Genomic DNA, 24,861 nt, shown 5'->3' on the forward strand with positions numbered 1-24,861 from the left:
AATGTACCACGTAGATCTAACGATAACGATAACGATAACGATAACGATAACGAAGAGAGCCAGCCGGTTTCGTCGTTTCGAAGAACGACGGATACGCCAACAAAGGATCGTTGGATCCGACGTGACATGCTGGTGACATGCCACCATGCCGATGACACAAACAACGTACGCGGCAACTCGGTCATCGCCGTTCCGAAATCACTACCACTATCTACCACTGTGCTTACCATTACCTACCACTAGCTTCCTCCACTACCTACCACCACCGACCGCTACTTACCACTACCGTTACCACAGCTGACGCCACCTCCGAGACCTGCGGGCGGACTTTCATGAATGAAACCCACGTGCGATCCACGTGACCGTTCCTGTCGAACCCGTCGTAATTCCCGATCGCCATCCATTTTCCCCCAAGCAATTTTTCCAGAAGACGTTGGGGATCGATGGACGATCGATGATCGAGCGTCGCTATTTTTTCCTATTTTTTACCCGTCTCGTTGTCTCGCTCGTCAACATTGCGCGTTCGACCCTTGATCCTTAATCGATTGTCGTTGACAAATGACGTCTAGTCTCGATCGGTGGAGAAACATTTTCAGTCGCAACGTAGTCGCGCGTCGTAGTCGTGCATTCGATATAAACATTAGCTAAAGGAATGAAGTGCAGCCGAAATTAATAAATAACGATACGACGACTCTTTTCTTTCCTTTTCTCTTTTTTTCTTCTGTTTTTTATAATTTGCGTTATTACTCGTGCAACTCTGCAAATAAGTAAACAAATGTAATAAAAAGCTTGATACACAGAGAGAGAGAGAGAGAGAGAGAGAGAGAGAGAGAGAGAGAGAGAGAGAGATCTTGTACTACTACAATGTCACCGTTTCATCTCCACTCCCTCCCTCTGTGATATTACATCCACCACCACCACCACCATCACTGACAGTATTTTCAACATTGGCGGCGGCAGCAGTGGCAGCAGTGGCACCAACACGACGACCATCACCACCACTACCACCACCACCACCACCACCACCACCACCACCACCACCACCGCCGCCACCACCACCTCCACCGCTGCTACCACTACCGCCACCGCCACCAACATCGCGGCGGTCCTCGTTGCTTTCGCTCTCAGCGTCGACGTTGCCGTTGCCGTTGCCGGTACCGGTGCGCAGTCGGTGGTCGCGGTCGGTGTTAGATGGTTTAAAAGGAAATTGATTCCGGAGAAACGGAGCACGGCGTAAACGATAAACGCGGTTCATCCACGTGCTCCGGCTTTACAGCCGGCAGCGTTGAGCCGGTATCATCATCGCCCCCCCCCCCCCAACCACCCACCCTCTCTCTCCCACCCTACAATCCCTCCTCTCCCCCTCGCGGTGAGCTTCGTCGCGAGTCGCTAACGGACCGGTGAGATCTCGATTACGATCGGTATCGGTGAGAGTATAAAATCCTGTCGGCGGGTCGCGGCAGATCGATCGACGGATTGTAACGGCTAAACACGGTGTATGGTGTGTGTGTGTGTGTGTGTGTGTGTGTGTGAGAAAGAGAGAGAGAGAGAGAGAGAGTGAGTAATATCGGGAATCGGGTTACATCGCATACCGATACGCGATCGCAAGTACGATCGAGCGGTTGCTCGTTGCGTGTGTCGGACGCCAGGCCATTCATTTTTCCAAGCTCCCCTGCGGATAAACGGGACGCCGGACGATCGAAACGAAAGGGACAAGGAAACGCGATGAAAGGGAAGACGCGCGGAGAAAGATACGGGGAGAGCTGTACGAAGGAGGGATCGATGTTTGATTCCAAGCTGAAAGCCGACCAGAGACGAGAGGCTGAGACGTTGAATTAATCGACACCGGGTGAACACAACAGAGAAAAGAGGAAACGAAAAAAGACGGAAGAAAGCGAGGCTTTGAAAGGGAGAGAAAACGTTATGCTGGCCGACGATTTAATCGATCGAACGATAGACACGGGAGATCGAAGCGGTGCTCGGGAAAGGTGCGGTTTTCGTATTCTCGTCGTTCGTTAGAAGTCATAATGCTCGAGGGAAATGTGTTGTCGTTTCCGGCAAGGAGAATTCCAATCGAGATCCACCGCGTTTCGATTAAAAAAGTAAAGGAATCGCGCTAGATTTCGGAGCGAGCAGTGTGTGGAGAATCGCGCGCATACGCGAGCAGGTACGGTTAATCGCGCGATTGATTGATTGATCGATCGATCGAATCGATTCGGCTGGCGATCGGCGATTCGCTAACGAGTGACGACTCGCGCCTGACTCTTGTCTCCTATCCGATCGATAGGTGCCAAACGGGAGGAGATCCGTGAGAGAAGAAGAAGAAGAAGAAGAAGAAGAAGAAGAAGAAGAAGAAGAAGAAGAAGAAGAGACGAGAGGTGAAGGAAGAGGGAAGGTGACGATCACGATCACGATCACGATCACGATCACGACCACGGCGGGAGCCGCGGGACGATGAGCGACGGCATAGTCGGTGCAATCGCGATCAGTTTATTTGGTATTGACGCAAAAAAAGAAAAAAAAAGAAAAAGAATATCTTTGCGTTCGGGGGGGGATGATTTTCACTTACAGAAGCCTCGTTCCAGGCAGCGAGAAGAAACGTCGGGACAGCATGGACGCCGGTTACACGATACTTGGCAACGACGTCGATGTCTGCAGAATGTTCGACCAGTGTTCCTACAAGGTTAGTGCTTTCTTTCATCACGATATTTCTTTCCTTTCCTTTTCTTTTCTTTTCTTTTCTTTTTCTTGGCAGAATATGATACAGTAAGTCGCTACGTTAACGTGCGACTTCGAACCTATTTATAATTTTTTTTCCTTCGACTTTCACGTTGACGAGCGTTTTACGACACAAAGCCAAAACGGAGAGGAAGGGGGTCCGGTGAAGAAAGAATCTGGCAGAGAGGCCAGAAAGGACTCGATAACGATAACGATCCTTTTTTTCGAATAGTTCGACTGGTTCCTTCCTTTTTCTCGTCGTAACCTGTCGTAACCTAATTCCTCGACGCAGAGGCCCGATCGTGTTTAAATCGTTTCGCGCTCAGTCTCTTTTTCGGCGGTTTTCTCTGCTTCCCGTTCATTGCCGGGCCGCGTTGCCGATGATAAAGACGAAAGGAGAAATGTGGGAAACGAGCTCGACGCCGTGGATCTCTCGCTGCATCGTGTTGCGCTACCTTTATTTCCGCACTGGCTGGTGTGCGCGCTGCACCTTCTTTGACCGTTTCCAGCTTTTCATTTCGTCCTCCTGGTGGTTGAAACAAAATGAAAGGCAAACCTATACTACGAAGGAGGCCCCGGTATCCATAAAAGAATGAATAAACGTAGATTGGAACGGCGTAAAAAAAGCGTGTAGGTCTGTGTACACCCTTGAAGCAGAACGTAGCCAGAGTAGGCGCTGCATTTCTACCACATTTACATACACACACACACACGCGACGCACGCACGCACGCACGCACGCACGCACGCACACGTACATACACACGTATCGCGTTGAAGCAAAAATTGAAATCTCGCTGATCGCCAGCGCGCAAAGTAAATTCGTTCTAACGAACGTCGGTAATCGAATTTACTTATCACGACTCGTTTGATTAAGAGTTTGCTGCTTCTGCTTCTGCCGGCTGCTCGATAAAAATAAAATACACTTTTTCGGCCCCGTCGTTTCTTCGCGACTTCTTCCTCGGTTCTTTCTCCCTTGCTCTCTGCAAGCGAGCGTTGCGTGCATGCGTGTATTATACTTGACTACATACGTGTATGTATCTTCTCTCTCTTTCTCTCTCTGCTGTTTTCGAGCATTCGTACAAAAACATGTTGAAAATGAATCGGAGAATCAACCGCTACCGGTACTTGCTTTCTCTTTCGCTCGTAGACGAGCTGCTTCGTAGAGAAAGTGTGTCGCGCACGACGCTTTGCGAAACTGACTCGCGGACCGATAAGCATCGATCGCCTCGATACCTCGGCGACGATAGCGAGCGACGTCTGGAAAGCAAACGATCTGTAGGGAATTGCAGAGTTAAACTTTGCTCGATCGATCGATCGATCGATCGGATTGATTGATTTTTATTAATATCAGCCTAGAAATCGACTCGGCTTGCAAAAGCAATTTCTATAATTTTCTTCCCTTCGTGTTTGGAACTTGCCAGTTGCGATATTTCTTGGAATTCGATCGAAGCCGTGTACAAACGATTTACAAACTGAAATCGTGACGAAACGAAAATGTTTGTTCGCGGTCGCGTCGATCGATCAAAGATTTCCCACCGCCGAGGGAAAGAGGATGGGATTGGGATTGGGACGGGGGATGTAATGGGTCGGAGTGTTTCGGCGGTAGACCGCATCGGGTAAAACCGGTAACCTGTAACCGGACGCAGACAGTAGACAGTCGAGAACAGCCCCGGACGGTCGGAACAACACAGGCCAGCGCCGGCCAGCGGTGGCGGCTAGTCGCTCGCAGAGCCACTGACAAAATCATGAGCCACTTGTTGATCGGCCAATGGCCAATGACCATTCGGCCACCTCGATACTGCTCGAACCGTTTCGTTCGACCAAAAGCGGTTCGTTGCTGCGATATGTCCCGCATCTCCCAACGAAGGCGATCGTGAATAAAAAAAAATCGAGAAGCGAGAAGATCTTTCTCTCTCTCTCTTTTCGTGAGATCGAGATTTGCGAGTTTGCCGTTTTTTTACTTTCGGCCTGATTCGAAAGAATCGCGGGGAAAAGTTGGGAATTCCTTCGTATTGTTACGCGTCGCCTATTCGCGTGGGTGACAGACATTCCTGCTCGAGTGTAAACAAAGATAGAGGAGGAGGACGATGTCGTGCAAGTGCTCGTACTTGGCTACTTGGTTACGCGGTGCGTCGAGGTTGATAAGAACACGAGACGGACACGGACACGGATACACGTAGCTAGGCGAGAAAATTAGGTTAGTCATTAGCTTTGCATCGGGATGGGTTCGAGGTGGTTTTTTCGCGATTTGGATTTTGGATTCCACGCTGCCTCGCGTTCCGTGTCTTTCCTTTTTGCCCTTTTCACTCACCGGCCGCGTAACTCTGGCAGAGCGTAACCCTTATTCTACTGGCCCCCGACCCTATCTTACCTTACCCTACCTTACCTTGCCTTGCCTTGCCTTGCCTTGCCTTGCCTTGCCTGCCCCCTGCCCGCTTCACCCTACTCTCGGGCTCTTTCCTTCGTCGCCCGAGCTCGCGAGCCAGCGAACCCGCGAGTCCTCCTCTTCCCCACCTTCGCCTAGCCTATTCCGCGTTACCCATCTCCTCTGTACCCATACCCTCTCCCTAGTCTCAGCCTAGCCACCCACAAACCTCCCCCAGGCTTCCGCTCGCGATTCTCCCCCACACCACCTCCCACCCCCGCCCGCGCCGCTCCCTCCCTCCCTCTCTCTCTCCCCCCTGTGCTTGCTTTCCTCCTGTTTCTCTTTCGCCTCTTTCTCTCTCTCTCGTTAAATCAATAAGCCATTCGGTCTGCTGCCACACTAGCACGACGGGGCACTTTGCCCGATTTTGTTTCCGATCGGATTCCCTTTTCTGCATAATCTCTAGACGAAAAGGTCAATGCGAGAGAGAGAGAGAGAGAGAGAGATTACATACTCGACGGTGCCCAAGGGTTTACCGACCCCCGGGTCATTCTCTGAATCTGTTTTTTTCTTTTTCTTTTTCTTTTTTTTTCTTGTAAACGTAACGAGGTGCGAAAAACCTAAGGCGAGAACGCAACGACGATTTGCGACGATTCGCAAAAAAAAAAAAAACACTGAAACATCGAGGGGAAAGAAATATGGACGGATGAATAGGTAAATAGATGTGCGGAAGAAGAGAAATAGAGAGAGAGAGAGAGAGAGAGAGAGAGAAGAGTAACTAACCGTAGGTAGCAAGTTGGTAAAGCAAGCGAATAAAGCGTAACGGAGAACCGAGTTCGTTCGTATTCGAAAGTTTCAGAGCAAACTCGGCAGCGAGGCAGTCGAATACAATGGCCAGGCAGAAGTTTCCGCGAAACTAAACAAGTTTATTTAACTTACCTCGGCACACCGGTTCCCATCCCCATTCTCCCGCGACTCTTCTAGAGTCGCATCTCTGCGTGGAATCTGCCCTGCGAACCACCTTCCTCCGAACCCTTCCACCACCCGTCAAATACGCTTCTTCTTCTTCTTCTTCTTCTTCTACTTCTTCTTCTTTGCCTACTGCTCGGCCATCTTTCTCTCCTCCTTCTCCTCCTTTCTTCTATTTTGTCTCCTCTCTCTCTATCTCTCTTTTCCTCTTTCCATCTCTTTTCGTCTCGTCTCATCTCATCTCATCTCATCTCATCTCATCTCATCTCATCTCATCTTACCCCAATTTCTCTCCACCATCCTCTCCTTCACCTTGCGCCTCGCCGCTTATCCCACTTACTTGCATGGACTCCCGTCCCTGTACCTGCAATAACGGCAAGTTTCCCGAAAGTTTCCGACAGATTAACGACTATTGGAATTGTTCGGAGTTATGAAAGAGAGAGAAGCGCCACCAGCGAAAAAGGGATTACAAACCTTTGCTAGCCGAGAGACAAACGACGGCGTCTGAATACCGATCGATAAGTTTCGATCGATCCGTTTGCAAAGTGACACGGCGAGGACGGGGCAGTGTTTCGAAGAAATTTCTCTCGTATCGACGTTACAACGTGATTACCGTCGGTAATGCTGTAAAACGTCGCCCGATATAATTTGCTCCATCGACCGACGATTTGAAAAGGGAATAAAAGATGTGTCACGCTTCGACGATATTTGCACAGCTGTACAGCTTGGTCGGATCGACGAAAACGATATCGGTTCGATTCCCGGGACGAGAAAACCGAGTAGTGGAGGGAATCCAAAAAGGAGGAGGAGGAGGAGAAGGCAAAACACGGAAAGAAAAATGAAAGGGTAAAAGAGAAAGGAAGAGCTCTACCATTTGGAGGAAAATGAAAGAGATGGGTTATCGAGAGAGAGAGAGAGAGAGTGTGTGTGTGTCTAGTTTCTGTATGTCCACCGAGTACATGCCACGAAATGGGATACATATGTACAATGCGCTGTATATCTTCTTTATGGCAACCATTAACATATTTTTTGCCGTGCGTATTACCATACAATAGTGGCGCAAATATTACAACTTATGGTCGTAAATCAAAGAGCGGGAAGGGGCGGCCTGGAAGACGAAATGCCGAGTGAGGAAGGGAGAGAGAACGGAAATAGAAACGGGGAACGGGAACGGGAATGGGAACGGGGAATAAAACAGAGAAAGAGACAGACACCGAGCAGCGAAAGAAGGAGGGAGTAGGCCACGGGAGAGTGAGAGAGTGAGGAGAGAGGGAGGGAACGAGGGAGCGAGAAAGAGAGAACGTTACAGGAGGAACCAGGTTGGCTGGTAGAGCTCGATGAAACAAGTCGATTCTTTCGTTTCCATCGTGGACAAGCATCGAAAGTACGTCGATGATTGTGCAAGGTCGTTGACACAAGAATCACATTGCCAAACGAGGGTATAACGTTCAAAGTTTTGTATCGCGTAGAAGCGAAGAGAATGATATAGGTACGAGATGTTGACGCGAAAGTATCTTTTTTTCCACGATGATCGTGGACACGCGCGAGTCGTTGGACGCCGATCGTCAACGTGCAAAGAATCGGAGGGCGGAGGGGCAGAAGAGATCTCACGCGTGTTCCACACAACAAAGACGGGTTTTTCGTCTCGTCCAGGTTTCATCTCGTCGTTTCATTTCGTCAAGGACGAAAGACAGATACGTCGTCGACGTTGCCTCGTCTCTCGGAATAATCGGACCGTGAGCTCTACGCGCGTATTCATCGTGTTCGTGTTCGTGTTCGTGTTCGTGTTCCCCGGCACATTAAAACGGAAACGTTGGAGAAATTTCAGATAATGTTCAATAGTAAATTAAGATATAATAACTTTCGTGAAAGTTGTACGCCGGCAAGGAGATGGAAGAGAAGAAAAAGACGACGGCGGTAGTGGGACCAGAGGGGGAGGGGGGTAGGGAACTCCATTAACTTTTATTTCTCCGGGAAAGTAACTTTGCCCCCTCCCGCAGTTCTCCCCCTCCCCCCTCCTCCGTCTCCCGTCCCCCCGCTTAAGACGACCACCCATCGCCTCCCCCGTCCTCCGTCTGTTCGTTCCTCCTCGTTCTCCTCTCATCCCTCCGTTCCTCGTTCCTCTGCCGCTTCACCTCGTTCACATCCCATCGTCGTTTCGCGTTCGTCGTTTCTACCTCCTTCACCTCCTCCCCCTACTACTGCCACCTCCTCGTTCTCCAGCCTCCTTTCCCTGCTGCCACGGACGACGCCACCGCCACCACCACCACCACCACCACCACCACCGCCTCTTCCTCCTCCTGCTCTTCTTCCTCCACCATCGCCACCACCACCGCCGCCGCCAGTACCGTCGCTACCACCGCTACCACCACCTCCACCTCTGCCAACAGCCCTTCCTCATCCATTTTAACCGCTCCTCCCGTCTCTCGAACCTCCGCCTTCGTCTCTTTTGGCAATTCGTCCCGCTTCTTCGAGAGGATTCCCCTCCGTTTCCTCGTCGTGGCCCGAGCTGTACCCCGCGATTCTCCTCGCCGAGCACCTCTCGCAATCCCCGCTCTCCTACATCGCCACTGCCGCCGCCGCACCGGTACACCTCCTGGTACTTCGGTGCCTTGGTGCACCGATGAAACTTTGTAAAGCGACTTAGTCAAACTTTAATAAATTCCTTCGTAGAGTTTCAAAGCGGTTCTACGCGGGATTGCAAATGATTACGTTTCCTCGCGCGCGCACAACCCGCGCCTCGCGCTCTATCGCTCTTATCGTTGCTCGCCTCTCTCTTTCTCTCTTTCTCTTCTCTGCCACTCTTCCGCACTCGCCACATTCTCGCGAACAGATCGAGAGCTGCGGGTGGAAACCACGACGACGATCAGGTGCGAGACTCGACGATTCTCGAAGAGAACCGCCTCGTTTCCGCAAATCGGACAGTTTGAGCGAGTGTCTCTCCTGGCTCTGTAGAGAAAACGGGGTGATACGAAACGATCGGATCGAGCCCGCGTACGCGCAAATGCGCATTCCCATGGCAACGATCTCGATCAGATAGGAAACTAGCAGAACAGAGAACGGAGAACGATCTAGATAATGTATTCGATACAGGTAATATATAGCGCTCCAGATACAATATTTATGTCTCGACGTGTATTTTGCTAGCAGTCCATTATTCATTCCGCAGCGGTGAATAAGCATTTCAGAGTATCGCGCGCGAGTATCGTGCAGCGAGACGCGACGCGACTCGAGCGAATTTTACAACAAATTTCCTACACGACCGTCGAGGGTATACGATCGAGACTGAACTCGTTGCACGCTTTTTTACTTTCCTTCCCCCGTCGCGTCCCCTTTTTTTAACGTCTTCTGATTTTCCCCGATACGAAAAATCTTGTTTGCCAGACGTGGAAATCTCGCGTTCAGATTCATGCTCGATCCGGGACAAAGAATAGGTCATCAAAGCCACAACGTGTGCATCGTTAAGAACATGCGCGCGCATAATGGTAGAGGGGATACAGATAGATAAGTAGTAGGGCAGGAAGACGGCGGAGGAGGAGGAGGAGAAAGGCTACGGAGGGAGAGGAGGGACGGAGCGGAGAGAGGGGGACGAGGCGACAGACAGAGAGAGGCAGAGAAAGAGAGAGAGAGAGAGAGAGAAGGGTGTAGAAAAGCAGAAGAGAAACGCTAAGAACGGTCCGATCCACAGGGTAGACAAGATTCACACTTGTTGCTCCCTTCTTGGCTGTGTGTACGGTGAAAAGCCCGTTTATCCGAAGAATTTCCTGCGGTCAAAAGGTCACGTGGTTATGGTGCACACAACATGAGAAACCTAAACCTGGTTTCTCTTTTCCTTCTCTTTTCGTCTTTGCCTCTCTTCCCCCCCCCCCAACTCCCCATCACTGGTTCCTCTTTTCTCCTTCTGCTTCTTTGCTCTCTCTCTCTTTGTTTTCGTTTGTGTAAAATTTGTCCGTTAGAGACAAATGCACCGCTTACCAACGTGCTTTTGCGCGGAACATCGAACGGGGAGAGCGGAGAGCAATTTGGCAGTGTCGATGGAACGGCTCGAAAAAGGGAGAAACAGAAAGAGAAAGAGAAAGAGGAGGGAGGAGAGGGGAAGAACAGCGAGAGAAACAGATCGCGGGAACAGAGAAAACGTTCGCGTACCGTGACTGTGACTGGTAATGAGAGATCTGCGCGAGATAAACGGACGCTCGCGTAATAAGTAAAAACCGGTTTAGGAAACCGTCGACGATAATACGAATCGACGTATACACGGAAGAAGGACGAAACGCTTTTACGAGCTGCGAGTTGCGCGATTCATCTCGACGTGTTGTGGCGAGACTGAAAGGGTTGGAGGTGATGGTATCGCGTCGAGGCTGGGGGGGGGGGGTCGGGATACAGGACACGTAGGGATTCGTAGTGTGCGGTATGGGGGGCGCGGGGGAAGGGCAGGGAGACGAGAAAGCGCAAACACGTGGCAAAGGAAATAAAGAAAGGAACACGATGAAAAGGAACGACGAAAAGAGAAAATCACCGCACCGTGCGATAAGATATTAAGATATTATCAGCTGTGCAAACATTTGCTCGGAGGAATTTGTAAAATCAACATTTGCTCGACATGTTGGAAAACATGTTTGACGTAAAATCTCCGAGGCAGCGAGTGAATAGTAGCAATAGTAGCAATGGTAATAGTGGTAGTACGTAATCGGTAACGATGGCCAATATAGATTTTTCCACTTGATCACGCCGTTCGACTCGGTCGGTATTCGAAACAACAATTCCCGACACGACAGTGGCAGCAGGTTCGCCGTCGCTGTCGCTGTCTCTGTCTCTGTCTCGTTTTTTGGAACGAAATGGCGCGATGCCGACGCACGCGGCGCGACCGCGGTGCCATGCCGTGGTGGTGGACCGTCCCGCGAGAGAATATCGATTCGGCTGCCGGCGACCGAGCGTGCGGTTTCTTCGTAAAACTCTCTTAATAACCGGCTGCTTGTAGATTTCTCTCTCCAATTTTTTCATCTATCTCTCTCCAATGCCTATTTCGACGAAAATTAAAAGTCTGTCCTCTCACCGCTTATCGCTTTATTCTTCCAAATGTATAAATGCTAGTTTCATTCTCGACTATATAATTAAACTACAATATAGAGAATTATATCTGTACATGCGTGCTTGTCTACATATTTAGGCGAACAATAGCGAACAACATTAAATAACGTGGGCGATTAACTTGTCCGTGGAAACCGATAACGGATAATGATTGTCATAATAATCATAGTTATCGCGATCGTGTTTCGATCTCGTAACAATCTCGTTTGAGTAAATGTTCGCAAGTAGATTGTCGCTTCTCACGAACGAATAAAAATACATGGCCATGTATGTATATATGTATATATACATACATATCTAATAAAAACATACATGTAAACGCACAATATACACGTTAATGCGAATGGAATGCCACTGAAATTAAAGCCACCTTTCACGAGAATGTAACGACTGTTTATAAACTCCGACATAGCCACTGCTTCCTTGGGCCACGCGGCATACTCGATTGCCATCACCATCGCATACAGTGATGTCCTACTTTCTTGAAATATTCGAGTAACCGAGTATCGGTAGATAACGCGTGTTTAATCGGCCGTGCTACAACGTTTCGTGTCACGTCTCGTCTAATATCGACTCTCTCTTTCTTTCCAGTTGCTCTTAATTTTTAATTACATTCTGGTTAATTCGCTCAATTTTTAATCGCGAACAAGTAACGTTCAACTAATGACCAGTTAGGACCTGTAGATCGAGACTGAACGTGGCATCGATGAATCTCAATATCTTGGCAATGACTGTCGTTTTGTACCATTCGACGTGACTCAACAAAAAAAAATACAAGTCACGTAGAAACGGAAAATCGAAAACGTCGGCGGTATTATACGTACAATTGAATAAGAAAAGAAGCGAACATCGATGCCGTTGTCGCGCGCGCACGATTCCTCTTTCGTCATCGTTTGATCGCTGCGCGTCATACGTCGCGAGTCCTCTTTCCTCTGTTCGTTGCGCCACCGGCCTCTTTCAATCCTGCACGGCACTTCTCTCCTCTCCCAACGGTCGACAGAAACCCCACTCCAACCTCCTGGTCCCTCTCCATGCTTCGAACCGACCCCTTTCTTCTACAATCTACGGTGTAGCGATCACAGCTTGTTAACTGGGCCACGAACCACGAATGTTATTCGCGTGATTCAACGCGATTCCGAAATAAAATCCTCCATAGCGTAAGAAATACGCCGAGAGAGAGAGAGAGGGAGAGAGAGAGAGAAAAGAAGACATTTAACGCGCGACCGTTGAGCACGTGGTTTGAACGGTTGGCATTGTTAGATATACAGTAGGTGTAGATATTTCGAACGCAGAGTTATCGAACAAAGTTATTCTCTCTCGTTGGGAGAGGAGGATCTTGTCCGTGTATCGTCGTCGAACGAATCCTAGTCCGTACGACGCGTTACGTTTGAGAAATGAAACGTTTGTTAAACATCTGAGACGAAATTACACGTACACGTAGCTTCGACGCGCTCGCATCGTGTAAGATTGAGAGATTGCTCGTTTATTTCGCTCTTCAACGATTTTCAACATTTTACCTCGAATCACCGTTGTTGACTCCTTTTAATTCCTCGTCTCGTGCTCGTAAATTTTTGGACAATCGGACGATCGTGTCGTGTCGTGTCGTGTCGCGTCGTGTTCCATTGTATCCTTTCGCGATGTATGGGTAGGAGGCGCGCGAGTCTACTCCCCTGTAGAGAGAGATCTATCCCCACTATGGGAGAGTGGCACAAAATGAACCTCCCTTCAATCATTCCCGCGCCGGCCGCCGCGAGGAGCGCGCGTCGTTTTGCCACGCTGTCACTAGTTACGCCACGAGTCGTGTAGTTTGCGCGCGCGCGTGTCTGTGTGTATACGTGCGTTGCGCACCAATCTGTATTTTGATTACGTGTTGTGCTTCGCTAAAAAACTATCATCGTACGCGTGGTGATGTGAAAACGCGTTGCCTGACAAGTGTCGACGTGTGCGTGTAGAGGGAATCTCGCGACAAACATTCCCCGAAACGAGCCGTTTCGTTTGTTTCGTTTGTTTTGTCTCTATCTTTCGTCTCGAATCGACAGTCTTTGGCAAAAGTCATCCCCGGCGAAAGAGGTTGCGTTTCCCGAAGGGAAAAAATTCATCGTTGCACGCTGCAGCACGTTACACGTGCATTCGGTAACCTGGATCTCGCCCCGACGAGTGGTCGGTTCGTTTCATCGGTAAGTCACCCATCTTGCGATTGTCCAACGACCGATACGTTACCTCGTTCCGACTCGACCTTTTGTCGATTCCATCGTCGAATCCAACGAAATTCCAACGAAATTTGAGCGTCGCGGTGTTAGAATTCGTTATTTCTGGCAGTGATGTTACTCGCTTTCGAAACGTATTCGAGACAAACTTGCAACGCCATCTGCCGGTGGACGGTTTAACTCTACGAATGACGCCGATTCCAACATGCAGAAAATCTACAGCAACGATCGTTGAATTTTCCAGTTGTCCGATTCAAAAATCTCGATCGTTGATCATTGAATTTTATTTCGAGCTGTAGTAAAAAAAACTGCATTAAACTTGGGTTTACGTTTCGTTGTATTTTTCAAAGACCAACGATACACGGAGCTCTCTTCGTTTCGTCGAAACGAAGAGGAGGAAGCAAGGGACAAACGTTTAGGATATTGTTCAGGCGAAATTAAAGACAAAAAGAAAAAAGAAAAAGAGAAGAAACGAGCTACGGATTACAAATGGTGGTGATGTTCGGTGTGAGGAGAGCAATGGCGCGGGTGGGGAGAGGGTTGGCAAGGAAGGGGGCGAAAGAGATTGGAACGGGGAACAGGTTTAACATCGGTTAAACGCATACACATATACATATATGTATATATATATATCTCGTACATTGAGTAAAGAAACTCGTTCGTGTATATAAGCAAGTTAGTACTTGCGTCTATTAGGGTCTTTTAGTATTCGCTTTGTTCGTCTCCACATAAAAATGTTTTTATTCCCGGTAACTTTTCGGAATCTTTTTTTTTGGATTCTTTCTTTCCTCCGTACGTCGTCTGTTCCCAGTTGCCAGTTCTGTTATTAAAGAATCTTGCAAAACTGACTAAAGTTGCACGTTAGGTTAGATATTGAAAAATTTCACGTCTAAAAGCCATTTAATTCGAACCGGAGAACGGGGAGCAAACGTGGATAATAAATCGACGAACGCACGCTCGTTGATCGGACGAAGTTTCGTTTGTCGAAATCGGAGAGATCCAGAAGAGAGAAGCATTTTCGTTTGTCGTTCGTCACTCATCTCGTTCCGATTCGGACTTTCTCGTACGCATCTCTCGCGTCTTATCTTCTATCTATCTTACCTACCAATCAACCGACCATCCACAAACCCATCTTCCTATCTACGTAAGTACCTATCTACCTGCTTGTCTGTCTGCCTTCTTGCTCACCTACCTACCTACCTACCTACCTACCTGGTTGCCTACCTGCTTCCCTGGCTGTTCGTTTTCTTGCCTGCCTGCCTGCCTGCCTGCCTGCCTGCCTGCTGTTACTTCTACTGGAAAAAGTAACATGTTGTGCACCTTACCTTTTCTTCCTTCTCTTTCGGTCGTCGTACCTTCTCCATCGTCACTCCTCGTTGTTTATATTCTTCGTTTCTGTTGACGTTATCGGTTTACTCGAACGATACTTTAATTTCAATAGGTGGCGTGCGTTTGTTACGATCATCGTCCGGATCGAATTCACGCAGGAGCTATCGCACGTTTCTCTTCTTCGATCAATCCACCGTCGTGTTCCTGTTTCGAACGTACGAAAGCTTGTCATTGCCGATTTTTGTCCCGAATTTGTCTGGAATTTTTGTTTCGGAATATCAAGTTTGTTTCTTCCTTCGGATAAAGAACACGTCACGATACCAGCTGCTTGACTCGACTCGACTCGACTCGACTCGACTCGACTCGACTCGTTGGAAGGAGCCACGAGAACGTATAGAACGAAAGAATCGAGCGTCGTCTTCCAGATGGTGAGAAAGGAGATCGAGCGAAGAATCGAAGAAGATGGAATTCCGGGATATCGGTCGACACACAGGCGTGTCTCTTGTTTGTTAAATCGTTTGTAATCGAAAATAGAAAAGAAATAATAATAATAATAAAAAAAAAAATCTACACATACAGGGGAGACGAAAGAGAAGTAAGAAGTAGTAAATCGATAATGGCAGGGAGAATGAAAGGAGCGTGTATCGGGTAGCGTACATCGAAATAGATGCGCGGGTCGGTGACCGTGGAGAAGCGCGAATAACGCGATCCGCTAAAAGAGCAGGTGGACGAGACGAGGACGACGAACGTAAGTAAGCACAAACGGGGAAAATTATTTGAGAGTCGTTGATAGGCTCCATCGTTTTACAGAAATTCTGCCGTAAAAACATCGATCGAATAAAATTTCGCGCTTGATTTCAATGTTTGAGACAAGTTATGGTTAACCTCTTGCGCTGGCAACTGATTGCGGACCGTAACGAGTGACCAAACCGTATACAATAATTCGCCTCTTTCTTTTCGGACTCGTCGGTATGATAACACTGTAGATAGAAATTATTAAGAAGTGATAAATTTATCACTTGCGTTGCCTGGGTTATATTTAAATATACTTGGAACTTGGAAAATATTGGAATTTCGGAGCAAAAAGACTCTCGACGTGCGTAGCACGTCATTCTAGCGCAAGAGGTTAACCAGTTGCGTTGGCAATTGACTGCGGACCGTAACGAGTGGCCAAACCGTATACAACAATTCGTCGCTTTCTTTTTCTTTTGAACTCGTCGGTATGATATCACTGGATAGAAATTATGAAGAAGTGATAAATTTATTATTTGTTTTGCCTAGGTTATACTTGAATGTACTTAAAACTGAGAAAACATTGCAAGTTTGGGGCAAAAAATTCTCGACGTAAAGAGGTTAACTACTTGCGTTGGCAAACTGATTGCGGACCATAACGAGCGACCAAATCGTATACGAATAAATTGTCGCTCTCTTTTTGAACTCGTCGGTATGATATCGCTGTAGATGGATAGAAATTATTAAGAAGTAATAAATTTATTGCTTGTATTATCTGGCTTGTACTTTAATATACTTAAAAACTGAGAAACTATTGAGACGAAAAATTCTCGACGTAGAAGGTTTAACCACTTGCGCTGGCAACTAATTGCGGACCATAACGAGTGACCAAACCGTGTACAATAGTTCGTCGCTTTCTTCTCGAACTTGTCGGTATGTCATCACTGTAAATAGAAATTATTGAGAAGTAAAAGTGACTTGTGCTGCTTCTAAGTATATTTAAATATACTTAAAACTGACAAAATATTGCAATTTTGAGGGGGGAAAAAAAAAAAATTCTCGACGTGCGCGGCACGTCAATCCAGCGCAATAGGTTAAGCGACTGTTGGAAATGATGCAAAGATTCCCCGTGCTTTTGCTCGCGGTGCGAAGTATCGAACAAATGGAATCGACGAAGCTGCGCTTGTCGAGGCCATTGACCGATGGAAGAGGAAGGAAGGAAGGAAGGACGGAAGGAAGGAAGGAAGGAAGGAAGGATGAAAGGTAGAATGCGCGTGTCCCATCGCGGAAAGGGTACCGGGGAACGGGATTGACAAATTGCGGATATTGTACGCAAGAATATCCTCGTGGATCGATTTTAGAAACGGGATCGCGATCTCTGCCGATTAGTTGGTCGCGCTACGGGGACGACGAGTGGATGGGAGAGCCAAGGGGAAAGAAGCGACTGTTGAACGAATTGTTTTCGCTTGTTTCAGAGGAACGAGAGTCTGGACTTTTCCTTGAACGTTCCGCAGCATCACCATTCTACGTCCTACCATCACAACAGCTACGCCATGGCTGATCAAGTAAGTCAAGAAGTTTTTACCTTGATTTCGATGTCCGTGGTCGCGTTAGTGGTTGGGATTTTTTACCGCGATAAAACGCTCTCGGGCGAAAGGGCGAAAAGTCGCGAGAGCGGACTTGCGGAGAGAGCCATCGACGACACAAGGGTGTTTTTGGAGCTCTCGTGGCCGCGAAAGCTGTTGGGATTAATCGGGGAAGGAAATTGGAGAGTATCTGGCTGTGCGAGAGTGCAGAGAGAGAGAGAGAGAGAGTGAGCGAGTGAGCGAGCAGGTGGTGTGGAGGAGGAGACGCGTTGGGGCGTGGAGACGCGTGGGAGAGTGTTTGCGGGCACGGGCCGCGGGCCGCTGGCCATGGGCCACGGGTTGCGTGGCACACCGTACGCCGATCGGCCGGCCGGCCGCCCTATCGTCCGCGTGGAGGAACAAAACGAGCGAAATGAAAATACAAACGCGATTGAAACGCGGACGGGGGGGAAAAGGAAAGATGGAATAGGAACGTCTTGCTTCGGCCAGATAGGCAGAGGACGAGAAAAGGACCCTGGAGGCGGCGGTGGCGGCAACGCGGCGGCGGCGGCGGCGGGGTTGGGAACGGGAACGGGAACAGGCATTGGTACGGGCCACGGTTATTGGGTAGGGTACGGGGGCAGGAATGTGAAACCGGCGGTAAGGGTGTAGGGTGGAAGGAGGAGAACGGCGTGGAGAGGAGAAGAGCGAGAGCGAGAGAGAGAAAGAGAAAGAGAGAACGATACGAGGGGCGTAGGAGTGAGGTGTAGGGTGGGTGGGTGGTGGGAAGGGGCAGAGGGGGTGTAGAGAGAAAGAAAAGTTTGGAACGGGCGCGCGCGGTGGAGGAAGAAGATGGATAGACGCGCGTAGTCGATTCGGAGATGGAACGGGAGTAGGATGAGGAGAAGAAGGTGGAGGAGGAGGAGGAGGAGGAGGTACGCGAGAGTAGGAGTAGAAGGTGTAGGAGTAGTTGAAATAGGACGGGTACGGGGTACGGTGTACGGGTACGGGTACGCATACACGCGCGAGCAGCGACGGGACGTTACGCGGGGACGAAGCGCGGTGGAAAAGGGATGGATGAGAGAAGCGAGGTAGGGTAGGCGGGCGGGCGGGGGGGGAGGGGGGGGGAGGCGAGAGCGAAACGATAGAGTAAGAGAAACATCGCGAGGTAAGGGGTAACGCGCGCGATGGGCACGACGGCGAGGGGGAAGAGAGGCAGAGGTATACTCGATCAATAGGCAAGTACGTTCCTTCAAAGGAAAATTCCTGATGCTATTAAATCCAATTTAAAAACTTTTATTCCCCGTGGCCCGACGCGCTCTACACGGCAAATGTATTTTCCTTCGCTCTCCGCTCCGAAACGTTAATAAATCGCTAAAAGGATTTCAAACGATACGGCGACTCTCTCTCTCTCCCTCTCTCTCTCTGTCTCTCTTTCCTACGAATTTATGGCATATACGTCGCCGACGATGGAACGACGATACGAAAGCTCGATTTACCACACACTATAGCCACCAATAGCCGCCGATATGGCGTCGGATGATCGCCGATCGAAATCTCCAAATTGTTCCTCTCTCTCTCTTGCAGACGTTTCACACTCCCAGTTTCGGCGATGAGGACTTCGATATTCCGGCTCTTCATTCTCACTCGCATCAGCAACACCAGCATCATCAATCGCAGCAGCAACAGCAACAGCAGCAGCAGCAGCAACAACAACAACAACAACAACAGCCGCAGCAGCAGCCGCAGCAGCAACATCAGCAACATCAGTCGCAGCCTCAAGCTCAGTCTCAGCACGATCCGATGCACGGCTACCAAACGCAGGTAAGTTGCGTCCGGAAGACGAAGAAGAAAGGGACGTTTCTTCGAGGGATGTAAGAAAGGGGGAGGGCGCGTGCACGTTTCACGGACTCGTTCGAATCGCTTTCGCAGATGATGCAGACCGGCAATATGCAACAGTCATCGGACGGGTTGAACCTCGACCCAGGAGGATATCAACAGCCGCTCTACTTGCAGCAGGACCACTCGATGCAACAGCCGATCAGCGTCAGGTGAGTCGGATCGCGGTGATTTGGCGATCGGCTCGTGACTAAGTACAAAGGCCTCGTTAACCGACCACGTCCTTTTCTCTGCGATTTTTTTCCCCTGTAGTTCGACGTACAGTGGCTCGCAAGGTTCGTACGCGAGCATGAATTCACCGAGGCAACAGCACGGGAGTCAGCAACAAATAATGTTGATTCAACAGCAGCAGCAACAGCAACAACAACAACAGCAGCAGCAACAGCAACAAGCACAGTTGCAGCAGCACATGCAATATATGCACAGTCAGCAGCAGCAGCAGCAGCAGCAACAACAGCAACAACAGCTGCAGCAACAGATGCAGTATAGAAGTCCAACGGGCGGTAGTCCGTCGGCGATACAGTCGAGCGTGATCCCCGAGGCAAACAACAATACCACCACCAGCGAGGATAGCGACGACAGTACGCCACATTCGGGGATGGTGAGTTGCCAACCGATTAATTTTCAGTAAGTACAGCCGAACGAATCTCTTGAACGGCACGGCTCGCGATCGTTTGTCCAGATTACCGGCATTAAGAGACCCTCGCCGGAGCCGAGCGACGCCGCCGCAAAAAATCAAAGGAAACCAAAATCGCAGAAAAAGAAGAAGAAAAGGGATCCCAACGAACCGCAAAAGTGAGTATATCCATCCTTTTTTTGTTGTTTTTTTACCTTCTCTTCCTCCTCCTTGTTCGATTCTTCATTTTTTCCTTCGCGACGAGAAGAGGTGTTTTGAACCGTCATTTTTTCCCTTCACGACGCGTGCGCGATGACGGATCTGAAGAGTCGAGCAAGATTGAATCGTATCAAGATTCGAGAAACGAGAGAGATTTTCGACGAGAAGAAATATATATCGTCACGTTGACGCTTCATTAGCTCTTCCTCTCTGTTCAAATTTCGTTCGCGTTGATTATGCCACGGGATTGAAAAACCAGTCGCAACTATTCGATCAATTTTCTTTTTGCTGTGAAATCAATCAGTCAGTCAATCAATCTCTCTCTCTTTCTCCCGCTCTTTTTTCTTGTAATATAACAGACACACGTGCTATACTAGTTTTTTTTTTTTTTTTTTTTTTTCATTTTTTACAGACCTGTTTCGGCGTACGCCCTGTTCTTCAGGGACACTCAGGCCGCGATAAAAGGACAAAATCCAAATGCGAGTTTTGGCGAAGTCTCCAAGATTGTAGCTTCGATGTGGGATGCGTTGGATACCGAGCACAAGAACGTGAGTGGCCGCGAAATCGTCGTTTTTCACGTTTATTCTCGTTAAACGGGTATTCTGGTAATTCGGCTTCAAAAAATCGACCTTATTGGGGATTTTTCTTCTAAGGAAACCACGATACACTTTGTCACACAGTTTTCGTACACAGATTTGTTCACACTTGAAGATTATTTACAATTTTTTCTTTTTTTTTTAACGAAAGTTGTGGAAATTATATGGCCTTGAGTTGAGTGTTGTAAAGCATGATTTTAAAAACGGGTTCGAATGGCTGACCTGGTTGTTTGAAACTAAGAAACCAAAATGCATTTTAATTAGTATAAATATGGCTATCGCATGAGCCGCGAAAACAGCGAAATTCCGAAAATTAAAAAAAAAGGCAGCATTTTGAAGTTGAAATGTCGATTTTCCTTGTGATTTTTGTCTCTTGGATGGTAATAAAACATAATAGAAGAAAACATCAGATTTTGAAATCCGTGATCCATGCGATAAAGGTACACCCGGTGAAGGTCTCCTCCAAATTTCAAGTCAATCGGTCAACTGAAACGTGAGATATCCCGTCAGCATGTTCAAAAAGTATATTGGTTTGAGAAAAACACGTTTGAAGTTTCTGTTACCCGTTGTACACATATATTCGTACTTACAATCAATCGAGCACAAGTACAAATAATAAAATATTATAAAATAATAATAATAATAATAAGTAATAATATAAATAATAATATTGTAAAATAAAATATTTTTTGGGAAAAGTACAGTTGCTAGTAGTCCTTTTTAAACACCTGCCAAACATAGGCATTCTCGGAAGCGTATACTTTGAGAAAATGTAGAAAAAAGAATCGATTTTTTTTCAATCCGAATTACCAGAATACCTGCTCGAATACGTCAAAGAGTAAGTTACGCCGCGTTGGTGAAATTTCTGCCAATGTAGGTTTACAAAAAGAAGACTGAAGCCGCAAAGAAAGAGTATCTGCAGGCCCTCGCGGCGTACAGAGCGTCCCTAGTTAGCAAGGGGGCAGCCGAGAACGAGCAACAGCAACAACAACAACAGTCGCAGCAGCAACAGTCGCCGCAACAGCAGCAAGTTCAATATACGGCGTACGGCAGTTACGCCGGAAATGGGACGCCGGGAAACATTTCGTATCAGGTTTATAGCCCGCAACCTCAGCCCTCTTCGCCCCAACAGCACGCCCATCCTCATCCGCATCAGCAACAACTACATCATCAGCAATCGACGCAACAGATGCAAATGAAGAAGTCTCCTCACCACTTGACGATGCCAGGAAACCCACAGCAGCAACAAACGCAACAGGTTTCTCGTCTTTGTCATATTCTTTTCCTCTCATCTTTTTTCTTTCTTTCGTTGCTGCCGTTGTCACATCCATTCACCCCCTTCATTCTTTCAGATGATGGCTACGTCGATGGCGCCGACACATATGTCGCAACAGCAGCAACAACAACAACAGCAGCAGCAGCAGCAATCGCAACAACAGCAGCACATGCAGCAACAATACATGCAGGTGCGTTGATGATTTGCATCTCCTTTTCCTTTACCATCGTGTCAAACTTGCTTTCTCTGGCATCCTTTCCTCCGCCTCCCGTCACTTCCACTTTATAACAAATGGTATCGCAAGCACAGTGTATTCAATCGCCAGTAAAGTATAAAATCGTCGTGTAAGGTAATACAATGTACGTACGTTTTCGCAGATGCCACAACAAGTGCAGCAAGTGCCGCAGCAATCTCAGCAGCATCATCAGCAATCGCAGCAGCAGCAGCAGCAGCAACAGCAGCAGCAGCAACAGCAGATGATGCACACGAATCCGTCAAAGAGCGACTCGTTGTCGAGTTCTCCGCCAACGGTGAACTCTGTGACTCAAGCTGCCGCCATGGCCGGTCAGAGATCGACGTCGAACGCTTGCATACGTCACGGATGCCCGAACCCAGCTGTGGCGAACAGCGAATGGGAAGACGAGTATTGCAGCAACGAGTGCGTGGTCAGCCACTGCAGGGACGTGTTCACCACGTGGGTATCGTCGAATCAAAATCCACAGCAAAACTTCTCGACCGTGAAATAAGGACCGTAAAAATCGGTCCAGCTAGGTGAAACGCAGCGATCGTTCGAAATGTTTCCTACCGTTTCTCTCTGGTAGTCGTGGAACGCGGATATATATATTACATATATATATATACCTGATGTTCAGAGCGTGATCCGACTCGATATCTTTTGTATATACGCGATGTCGATCACACGCGCGCGTGTACACACACACACACACACACACACAGACACACCTACCCACACGCCAGCCACATTGCGCGCGCGAGAGCGAAATTTTGTTTCGCGTTAAATCAAAAGACGAAAGAAGACGGATAAAAGCACGCTAAGCGAATCGCGCTACACCGAGCGTATAGGTTTCGTTGGAAAGACTGCCTGCGTAGCAGCACGATGCTCGTCAACGCGAAGTATATACGTATATATCGGCGTTTCACTTTTCCACCGATTACGTTCTTTGTCTCTCTCTCTCTCTCTCTCTTTTTTTTCCTCTTTTCTTTTCACGCGAGGGCGAGCAACGTGGCTGCGTAATCGCGAAAGAGTATTAGTATCGCCAAAGTAGACGATAAATAAAATCGGGCTGTAGTTCGAAGGAATCGATCTCTCGTCGTCGTCGTCGTCGTCGTTGTTGTTGCGCGGAACGTTGACGCGCCGCATATACGCTACCGAAAGGGAAGAGCGAGACGTACACGCGCCAGTGTAAACCAAGTTGCATTCCTTGAACGTCTAGTTAGGGGACCGTTTAACGATAGATAAACAGTAATTTCGTAGAGATATATTCGCAGACTTAGGACATACATTTATTCCAAACCGAGTGCGCAGGCGCATGTGCTGCGCCGTGTCCAAGCGACTTTTATAATCGACGCGTGGGAAGGAGTCGGAGCAGAGAAGGGAAAAGAAGGACTGGCTGCTGCGGGTCGCGAATCGACGACGCAACTTATTTTTCTATAATTTTACAAAGAAGTGTAAAAGTCGCGGAAGAGGTTTCGTGCAAAATGCTCGGGGAAAACACGGATCGTTGAGAACGCAACCTAGGTTTTAGGTTAGGTTTCTTTCCATTCAGCCATTCGTTGCGTGTCGTTTCATTCGGTTGAATCAGTAGCAGGTATCGAATTTGCAAATGCGATCAGAACGAGAGTTATTTATTCCGTGGTGATTCACAGTGACGCGAGTCTCGAGCCGTTCGCGATCGTCGAACGAAACCGAGATTGCGACGATCACGTTCCGGTCACGTTCGATGCGCACGCGCATGCGTATATTCCTCGCCAAAATTTTCGCTTCTCTTCTCGACGGTGATTTCGCACGATTTTTGATTCGAGAGTAACGGCAAGTTACGTTACGTTTGTATCACGAAAGATCGCTTTACGTAACGAAAGTGGCTTTTTCGTAACACAAGACGGTACTACTCGCCCGTTTACGTGTAATACGAGCGCAATACGAACGCGTAGTGATGTCGATGAGTTTCCAATTAAATTCCCCCCCCCCCCTTTCTTTTGTTTTGTTTTTTTTTTCTTTTCTTTTTTAATATCCTTGTATATAAAACAAAAGAATAGTATTCCGTAGATTTGTAAGCTCTACGATGTAAACATAATCTCGATAGTGTAACATATTGATAATGGCATAACACGCGTACACACATACGTATCTGATGTGTGTGCGCGCGTGTCCGTGGTATATAAATAAATTAATGAATATATATACATGTATGTACATATACATATATATATGCATGTATGTATACGTATATATATGTATAAAATGCACACAAACACACACGTACACACACACAAACACATATATTATAGAAATATATAAATGTAAAAATTAATCGGCGACGTCGTGCATACATGTATACATACATAAATAAGTAAGTAAGTAAGCAAAGTAAGTAAATAAATAAGCAACGTATATGTGAATATGCACACGTAGCAAATGTAACGACAACAGCAAAGCGTTATCGTTATTCAGTATAAACAACTATTACATAGAAACGACTACGAATTGGCCGAATTGCCGGAAGCGCCCGAAGCGCGATGAATTTCGCGCACGCGCGTTACAATCTCCGCAAACGTCTCTCCGCCGATCCCGCTGTGGGATCCGGAAGTGAAGAGAGAGAGAGACGGACAACGGGATTAGAGTTTTTCCAGGGTTAGTCGTATTCACGTAAAAAAAAAAAAAATAAAATAAAAAAAATAAAAAAAAATCTGTATACCGAAGAACAAAAAACACAAAAAACAGAGAAAAGACGAAAAAGAGAAAAAAGAAAATAAATTTAGAAAATATCCAACCAACGTTTTCTGTGTTGCCGTACGTAGATGTAAGACGAGTGCTGCTGCTCCTTTTCTTGTATCCCCGTTAGCACGTATTTTGCGTACACGGTAAAACGAGTTTCATTTTTCCTTCCATGCAATTTGATACTCGTAGATATTCGTCGTTTCGAACGGGAGTAAAGTAGGGGACGCGTGTATAGTTTGAGTCTCAAGTCGGAGAAGGAGATGGCGAAAATATTACAAGCATGGGGGAGATGATCGGTAAATGTATGCGTAACACAATGACT

At 47.8% G+C, this 24,861-nt stretch overlaps 1 protein-coding gene and 2 long non-coding RNA genes across 3 annotated transcripts; 2 read left to right on the forward strand and 1 right to left on the reverse strand.

Moving 5' to 3' along the window:
- Positions 1-355: 355 nt before the first annotated feature.
- Positions 356-19,000, reverse strand: LOC122536568. The gene is made up of 3 exons (XR_006308423.1): positions 18,875-19,000; positions 4,084-4,087; positions 356-368 (listed from the first exon to the last, which is right to left on the reverse strand). It is a non-coding gene; the product is annotated as an uncharacterized LOC122536568 (long non-coding RNA).
- On the forward strand, positions 1,319-23,851 carry LOC122536556 (TOX high mobility group box family member 3-like). The gene is made up of 11 exons (XM_043669015.1): positions 1,319-2,497; positions 2,586-2,683; positions 16,885-16,974; positions 18,562-18,798; positions 18,907-19,025; positions 19,126-19,474; positions 19,556-19,668; positions 20,121-20,256; positions 21,182-21,562; positions 21,657-21,770; positions 21,958-23,851. The coding sequence occupies exons 1-11, from the start codon at positions 2,455-2,457 to the stop codon at positions 22,324-22,326; spliced, it is 2,049 nt and encodes a 682-aa protein (XP_043524950.1). The 5' UTR covers positions 1,319-2,454; the 3' UTR covers positions 22,327-23,851.
- Positions 13,254-13,820, forward strand: LOC122536566. The gene is made up of 2 exons (XR_006308421.1): positions 13,254-13,318; positions 13,699-13,820. It is a non-coding gene; the product is annotated as an uncharacterized LOC122536566 (long non-coding RNA).
- Positions 23,852-24,861: the final 1,010 nt, after the last annotated feature.

The sequence above is a fragment of the Frieseomelitta varia genome, unplaced genomic scaffold (genome assembly GCF_011392965.1).
Source record: "Frieseomelitta varia isolate USP_RPSP 00005682 unplaced genomic scaffold, Fvar_1.2 scaffold_850, whole genome shotgun sequence".
In the NCBI taxonomy this organism is placed as follows: Eukaryota; Metazoa; Arthropoda; class Insecta; order Hymenoptera; family Apidae; genus Frieseomelitta; species Frieseomelitta varia.

What these genes read in the sequence shown, in the direction of transcription:
- LOC122536556 (XM_043669015.1), top strand. Translation starts at nt 2,455, where the DNA reads ATGAGCGACGGCATAGTCGGTGCAATCGCGATCAGTTTATTTG. An exon ending in TGCACGGCTACCAAACGCAG is followed by an intron (nt 18,799 to 18,906) that starts GTAAGTTGCGTC and finishes TCGCTTTCGCAG; the next exon opens with ATGATGCAGACCGGCAATAT. An exon ending in AGCAGCAACAAACGCAACAG is followed by an intron (nt 21,563 to 21,656) that starts GTTTCTCGTCTT and finishes TCATTCTTTCAG; the next exon opens with ATGATGGCTACGTCGATGGC.